The following is an 8,826-nucleotide window of genomic DNA, read 5'->3' on the forward strand; positions in this document are numbered from 1 at the left end:
TATTTTTTATGTTTATACCACATCAACCAACTGGTACACATTTTATTTTAGGCAAATATTAAATATGGCATAAATGAATATATAAACATGAAAATTGATTACAGTAAACAATGCTGTTACTAATGACAAGTTTCTGTCTCAAAAGAAGGGTGCTATCGATAAAGGATAAAACATGCCAAAGTATAAACAGCAAGGTGTAGAAATTGCATTTGTATAATAAATCGTGGAGCTGGTGACACGTTTCGCATAACAGCGTCTGCTTCGTCAGATGGAACTAATGAGTCAAGAAAATGATGGCTGAAATCAAAGCCATGTATTGAGAAGTTATCATCATAGTAATGTAGTCATGTTCACCTGCACCGCTCCTACCCCTATGTACCCTAGCATTATTCCAATGGTAGTGTGGTAATGAAGAAACTTGAAACTATCAGTGCTTGGCTGGTGTACAGCTTTCAGGATGGACAGCAACTGCTAGCATGAATACCTAATCTCTATCATGGATGGTTCTTAATAGTTAGAAAGAACTTTAGTAGATCATGCACCCTCTAGGATCAGGGAAGCCCCACTATATTGGTGCCATTATATTTACAGGTGATATAATTCTGAATCACCTAACCATGTGATATGATCTCTAAAACCCAAATTTCTGGATCACATCACCTGATCCCCAAAGTCTGGATGGCAATACCTGACCAGGTGAGATAGCACCCCCAAAACACAAGGTCAGATACATTTCCAAACCTCAAACACCTGACCCGAGGAGAACTTTTGCAATGGCCAGAGATAATTACAGGCGTTTGCTGACGCTATTATCAGCACACGCTATCCAACCTGCTTGCAGTTATTTGATAATAGGTAGTAATATATCATCCGTCACACGCATAATATTTATTTAAGTACTGCAATTGGGATAATTTTGGGTTCTCCACACAGACAGGTAATTACAAAATATTTCACACCACCGCAGACTATAAATAACTGGAAGGTGGAGAGGCATCATTATATCAGACGTCATCAGTGCCAAACATGGAAAGCTCGTACTTTAGAATCCTTAATCCTTTATAACTGGAGACATGGCATTGTGTGCAGTCACATGACTCTCCAGCAGAAGGGTAAATCTGCAAAACCATTATGGCGCTTTATTTCCTATATTGTGCTGGCTATTACAGAGACCACTTCCCAACACCATTACAGAGTCAGAATGAGCAGAGCCACAATCCGGGGCCATGAAAAACAACAAGTGCTTCATTCTCCTATGTTGGCCTGGAGACTCTGCCACACCTTTGTACTAAAATACATCTTTAATTGTTAGAAGTTTATACTGAAATGTTTATATTGATTTACCACACCTATAAACTGATATAAATCCTAATGTAAACCAGTAGCACCACTCTTAATGAATACCAGAAATCATTGCATAATCCTACTTAATTCCTTATGACTTTCCCCGGAGGTAGAACACAAGAATGTTATAGAGCAAACAAATGAGTATCCGCATGAGGAGATTGCAAATAAGGAAAACTCATAAAAGTCATACAAAAACGTTATTTCTCAATAATGACATCATAAATGTCGCAACCATGAATAACTCAGTCCCAGATCACTAACTATATAGTACATAAATTACATACCTCTCAAACCATAAAAACTATATACTATACCCCCCACCCTATTATGCCTATATCCCAGGCCCCTCACCCTATATTGCCTATATCCCAGGCCCCTCACCCTATTATAACCTTATCCCATACCCCCACCCTATTATGCCTATATCCCAGACCCCTCAACCTATAATGCCTATTTCCCAGACCCCTCACCCCATTATGCCTATATCCCAGACCCCTCACCCTCTAATAACTATATCCCATACCCCCCACCCTATAATGCCTATATCCAAGACCCCTCACCCTATTATGCCTATATCCCAGGCCCCTCACCCTATAATGCCTATATCTCAGGCCCCTCACCCTATTATAACTATATCCCAGACCCCTCACCCTAATATGCCTATATCCCAGACCCCCCACCCTGTTATGCCTATATCCCAGGCCCCTCACCCTAGAATGCCTATATCCCAGACCCCTCACCCTAAGATGCCTATATCCCATACCCCCCACCCTATTATGCCTATATCCCAGGCCCCTCACCCTATAATGCCTATATCCCAGACCCCTTACCCTAAGATGCCTATATCCCATACCCCCGACCCTATTATGCCTATATCCCAGACCCTTCACCATAAAATGCCTATATCCCAGGCCCCTCACCCTCTAATAACTTTATCTCAGACCCCTCACCCTATTATGCCTATATCCCAGGGCCCTCACCCTAATATATATATATCCAAGGCCCCTCTTCCTATAACGCCTATATCCCAGGCCCCTCACCCTATTATACCCATATCCCAGACCCCTTACCCTAATATGCCTATATCCCATACCCCCCACCCTATTATGCCTATATCCCAGGCCCCTCCCCCTATAATGCCTATATCATATCCCAGACCCCTTACCCTAATATGCCTATATCCCATACCCCCCACCCTATTATGCCTATATCCCAGGCCCCTCCCCCTATAATGCCTATATCCCAGACCCCTTACCCTAATATGCCTATATCCCATACCCCCTACCCTATTATGCCTATATCCCAGACCCCTCACCCTAAAATGCCTATATCCCAGGCCCCTCACCCTAAAATGCCTATATCCCAGGCCCCTCACCCTCTAATACCTATATCCCAGACCTGTCACCCTATAATAACTATATCCCAGACCCCTCACCCTATAATGCCTAAATCCCAGACCCCTTACCATATAAAAACTATATCATAGACCTGTCACCCAATAATTGATATATCCCATAAATCTCATCCAATAAAAGTTATACCTCAGACATGTCACTCTATGTTAACTATATCCCATACCCCTCACCCTATATTAACTATATCCCAGGCCCCTCACCCTATAATGCCTATATCCCAGACCCCTCACCATCTAATAACTATATCCCAGACCTGTCATCCTATAATAACTATATCCCACACCCCTCACCCAATACAAACTATATCCCAGACCTGCCAACCTATAAAAACTATATTGCAGATCTCTCACCCTATATTAAATACTGTATATCCCTGACCCCTCACCCTATAATGCCTAAATCCCAGACCCCTTACCATATAAAAACTATAACATAGACCTGTCACCCAATAATTGATATATCCCAGACATTTCACCCAATAAAAGGTATACGTCAGACATGTCACTCTATAATATCTATATCCCATACACCTCACCCTATTTTAACTATATCCCAGACCCCTTACCCTATAATTACTATATTCCATACCCCCCACCCTAAAATGCCTATATCCCAGACCCCTATCCTTATAATTACTATATCCCAGACCCCTCACCCTATAAAAATATATCAAAGACCTGTCACCTTATAATAATTATATCCTATACCCCTCACCCAATAAAAATATTTCAGATCCCTCACCGTATAAAAACTATATACCAGACCCTTCACCCTAAAATATCTATATCCCAGACCTCTCATCCTATAAAAACTGCCAGACTAGTCACCTTATATAAAAAAAAAACTATATCCAAGACCCCCCACCCTATAAATAATTATACCCCTCTTAACATAATAATAATAATAATTCCATTCTCTGTATCTTATAATACTTATATCCCAGACTCCTTGCCCTATAATAATACTATCCTAGACCTCGAACCCTATCATAATTTTAGACTCCTCATTCTAAAATAATTTTAGAACCTCTCACCCTATAACCTATTCCAGATCCCTCACTTTGTTATTTCTGTCTCAGACCCCTCACACAATAATATCTCTATCACATAACCTCCACCCTATAATAATTCATTTTTCTAGACCCCTTACCCAATAATAAAACTATCCCCAGACTTCTGTTAATAAATCTATACACCGAATTCTTCACCCTATAATACCACTATCCCAGGACCCTCACACTATAATAATTCTATGCCAGACTCCTTACTTTATACTATTACTATCTCAGACCCCTCACTTTATAATTACTCAATCACAGACCTCTCACCTAATAATAATGCTATCCGAGACCTGCCACCCTATAACAACTCAGACCCAGACCCCGTATCCTAAAATAATACTATCCCAGACTCATTATCCTTTATTAAATATATTCCAGACGCTACACTTTATAAAAATACAATCCCAGACCTCTCATTCTATAATAATTCCAATCCAGATCCTGCACCCTATCAAAATTCTATCCCTGACCTTTCCTGCTAAAAATAACTCTATCCCAGACCCCTTGATTATAATAATATGATCCCAAACCCCTCATCCTTCCCTAAATCTATACCAGACCCCTCTCACTATAATACCTACCCCAGACCCCTCACCCTAAAATAATTCTATTCCCGACTGCTCACAGTATGTTAATTCTATCCCAGACCACTTACCTTATTATATTACAATCTCAGATTCTTTATTCCATTAAAACTGTATTAAGACAGTTTAGTATTATAATATTTCTGACCCCAAATACTAATAGTATCTCTGATGCTTTTTAATGCTATATTTATGCTATATTAATCACAGATCACTTACCTTATAAAATTCATATCTCAGATGCTTTACTCCATTATAAATCCATTAAGACTTATTTCACTAAAATATTAGTATACCAGACCTCTAACCTAATAATATTACTTTTGCAGACCTCTCACCATATAATATCTCTGTCTCAGACCCCTTTCTCTATTATAATTCTATCCCAGACCTCTCACTTCATAATAATTAAATTACGGATCCCTAACTGTATAGGAATTCTATACCAGACCATTGGTCTTACAATAATACTATCCAGGACTCTTCGCCCTATAATAATTTAATCCCAGACCTTTCACCCTACATTAATAAAAACACAGATCCCTCATTTTATGATAATTCTATGTCATACCCCTCATCCTATAATATTATCTCAAACTCCCTCACCCTATATTAATAATATGCCTGACACCTCACCGAATAATAATTCCATTCAAGACCCCTCACCCTATATTAATAATATGTCTGACACCTCACCGAATAATAATTCCATTCAAGACCCCTCACCCTATAGTAATTCTGTCCCAGACCATTTAACCTATAATAATTTATCCCAGACCTCGCTTCCTAAAATATTATTCCAGGCGATTCACCTGTATAGAAATTAAATCGCAGACTCCTTACTTTATACTAAAGATATGCCAGACCACTCAACATATAATAATTAAATCCCACCCTATAATAATAAAATAACAGATCCCTCACCTTAAAATATTTCTATCCCAGAGCCCTATTTCTTTATTATTACTCTTCCTGATGCCTCAGCCTATATTAATTCTATTCCAGATCCCTCACCATATAATAATTCTATATAATAATAAGCCTAGATTTATTCTATCCCAGTCCCCTCATCCTATATAAATATAATTATTCTATAACAGACCTCTCACCTTATAATATTAAAATATCTACTTATAATAATAAATTCCTCATCTTATAGTAATTCTATCCCAGACCCCTCACCCTATATTAATTCCATTTCAGACCTCTCACCCCTAATAATTCTATCCCTGACCCTTACCATGCAATCATTATATCCCAGACCCCCTCTCCTATGATAATAATAATAATAATTCTGTCCCATATAACCCCTGGCCACATAATAATTCAATGCTAGACCTCTCATTCTATAACAATTATCTTCTAGACCCCTTCCATGCAATAATTTTGTTCCAGATCCCATTCCCCTATATTAATAATAATATTTCAGACCCCTCAGCCTAGAGTTATCCATCCCAGTCCCCTCACCCTATATAAATATTATCCATGATTCCTCACCCTATAATTAATAAAAACTATAAAATTCAGACCAGACCCCTCACTCTATATTAATTTAATGCTAGACCCCTTATCATACAATAATTCGCTCCAAGACCCCTCACCCTAAAATAGTTCTATCCCAGACCCCTCATCATACAATAATTCTATCCCAGACCCCTCACCCTATAATAATTCTATCCCAGACCCCTCACCTAATAATTCTATCCCAGACCCCTCACCCTATAATAATTCTATCCCAGACCCCTCAGCCTGTAATATTATTATTAATATTTCAGACCCCTTTCCCTATAGTATATCTATCCCAGACCCCTTATCGTATGCTAATTCTGTCCCCTACATCTCACCCTATAATAATTTTGTCCCAGACCCCTCACCCTATAATACCTCAATCCGAGTCCCCTCACTCTGTTAGGCCCCTCATTCTAATAATATAGCCCCACTATATTCACTGTGCTCTTATCTCTTAATATGGTATGGTGATTCATTTTATTGCACTTTTGTGCACTTTGCTCTCTCGTCTGCACAGATTTTTCTCTTTTGCACTCGGCTCTATTACTGATCCTCATCGCTCACCTTTTCACACGACTTGTTTCCGCACTGCACACGGTCCTCCAGATGCTTTATAAGAACTGTCACAGAGCTGTCATTGAGAGAGGAGTCTCCAGGAGCGAGCAGATTCAGTACCTTCTGGAATGGGGTCACCTGAATAGATGGCATTGGACATAGAACCATCACAGCAATGCATGGCCAGAGAATAGACCAAGACATGGCTCCCTATTCAGGCACTTGTGGAAGAAGGAATGACCACTATTTTACAAATACTTGTGTAAGATGAGATACCCAGTGCCTTCCAGACCCTGGTGGAAGAAGGGGTGACCCGTGCCTTCCAGACCTGGTGACAAAGTGACCGAAAAAAGATGTAGCGCTGACACTCCATGTTGCTGGCATCGGCCTGTGATTGGCTGAGAGCTTTGATAGTGCACATAGTACAGGTAGTCATTATCATTCCCCTCCCTCTCCCCCTCTGGTTTACCTTAAGTGATGTACCTCCGCCCCGTGCCAGAAAGCGCTGCAGGAAACTAGTTGGTTCAGCAAGGTATGACACTTTAACCCTTTCCCTTGGGTAAAGGTAACACAGAGAAGCTGTTGGCAAAAGATAAGACACAATGAAGTTGCATTACGACTTTGAAAGGGACATTTCACTTAGCAGAGTAAATAACATGGAGCTCCACTGACTTCAATCATCCTGTACAAGGATTAATTCTGTTCTTTATAGATTCCCTTGCACATGGTTGGGTATTCTTTGCAAAGTAAACTCTCTACATTCACAAAGCTAAGTGAATTATCCTTTGCAGAGAATAATTCACTTTGCTAAGTGAACAGTCTAAATTCCCATCACCCCAATCAGTCATTTTCCTTCCACCTGCCAGTAGTGAACCTTCAGAATTGGGGATGATGGAACCAGGAGAATTACTGTCCCCTCTTCTTTCTCCGTGATATGTGGATCTATCTGAGAGAATAAATGTCTGGGAATCCAGACAGCCGAGATTCAGGGATTGTGTAATTCTGTTTACACTGTGCAGAATTATACAAACAGAATTTGCAGAATTAAATGGTTTTATAACCGATTTCCCGATTGTACATTTCTTTATAAATGCCAAAGCAAAAATATTACCCCATAATAAAAATATAACCCCTAATACCCTCAGATATTGAGCTCTTTCCCCACCTTTATACCCTCATATATTGAGCTCTACCTCCCCATACCCTTATATATTCAGCTCTCCCCCCCATACCCTCATATATTGAGCTCTTCCCCCTCCCCACCTTCATACCCTCATATATTGAGCTCTACCTCCCCCCCCATACCCTCATATATTCAGCTCTTCCCCCATACCCTCATATATTCAGCTCCTCATCTATTAAGGAATTATTATTAATAATGGGAACATATCCCAAACATGACGTGGCATGTAGGGGATGAAAAGCCCCATGCCATGTGCATCTTTTATGCCCTGAATGGGTAACATTTGCGTGCTTTTCATCTGGCGATTGTTAGGATCAGAACCACCCCTTAAAACCTCCAGCCAATAGGAAAGCTCCCCACTGTTTACCTTAATTATGGGCTCCTATCAGAGCCGATTTTGAGGTTCACATTATTGGGACCTAGGTGAAACTCAAAGAACGTTTGTTGATCTTTTAATAACCAGAACCTGGGTGCATTCGCCTATTTTTAACTTTATGTATGTCCTCTATGGTGACATTCATTTAGGATGGTTAAATTCTCATCATTCACCCGCTGTTTCTATTTTTATGACATGTGTTGGGTGAATCTCACTCTGCTCATCCAGCCTGACAACGAATCAATCTTCTAGGTTAGGAGGAAGGTGGGAATTTCCCAGCAGCAAAAAAGCTGCAGGACGACATTCCGTGCTGCAAACAAAACATTTAACGTCACCCCAAATCCACTAATTATTGTTCCTCCTTTCTTGGCAAATAAATTATTTACATAGATTGTGAAGGGTTTTGGTTTACACAGGATAATCAGTGCAGCTTTCATTACATAAACAGAGCAAGAAAGTAAAGACAAATGGAGACCAGGCCAGATGGAAACAATTAAACACCCTGTGTCTCCCTGTACTGCTTATGGGCGGAGCTTCCTGGCTGAACCACAGATGGCTCCACCCATGAGGATCTCCACACCACAAGCACTGACAATCCCTACAACTGAAAGTTATGTTAGGGTTCCTTAGGGATAAAAAGATTGAGAAAGGCTGCTTTACACTGTTCTGTACACCATACACTCTGCAATGTACAGCTCCTTTACATCACATGCTCCACACTGTTCAGCTGAATACATTGTGCTGTACATCACACACTCTCCAGCTGCAAACACTGTGCTGTACATCACACATACCAC

General features: G+C 40.1%; 1 protein-coding gene across 2 annotated transcripts in view; it reads right to left on the reverse strand.

Annotated features, from left to right (window-relative positions):
• The window catches only part of SLC39A4 (solute carrier family 39 member 4), a 24,588-nt gene extending 17,255 nt beyond the window's left edge, over positions 1-7,333 (reverse strand). The window contains exons 1-2 of one of the 2 annotated variants that reach the window (XM_072410579.1): positions 7,306-7,333; positions 6,940-7,049 (exon numbers count right to left, since the gene is read on the reverse strand). In XM_072410579.1, coding sequence (XP_072266680.1) covers positions 6,940-7,049; positions 7,306-7,318 — 123 coding nt within the window. In that variant the 5' untranslated portion in view covers positions 7,319-7,333. Of the gene's footprint in view, positions 1-6,479; positions 6,849-6,939; positions 7,050-7,305 lie in introns of those variants that run through there. The other variant, XM_072410578.1, reaches the window with a different exon arrangement.
• Positions 7,334-8,826: the final 1,493 nt, after the last annotated feature.

The sequence above is a fragment of the Pyxicephalus adspersus genome, chromosome 5, assembly GCF_032062135.1.
Source record: "Pyxicephalus adspersus chromosome 5, UCB_Pads_2.0, whole genome shotgun sequence".
In the NCBI taxonomy this organism is placed as follows: Eukaryota; Metazoa; Chordata; class Amphibia; order Anura; family Pyxicephalidae; genus Pyxicephalus; species Pyxicephalus adspersus.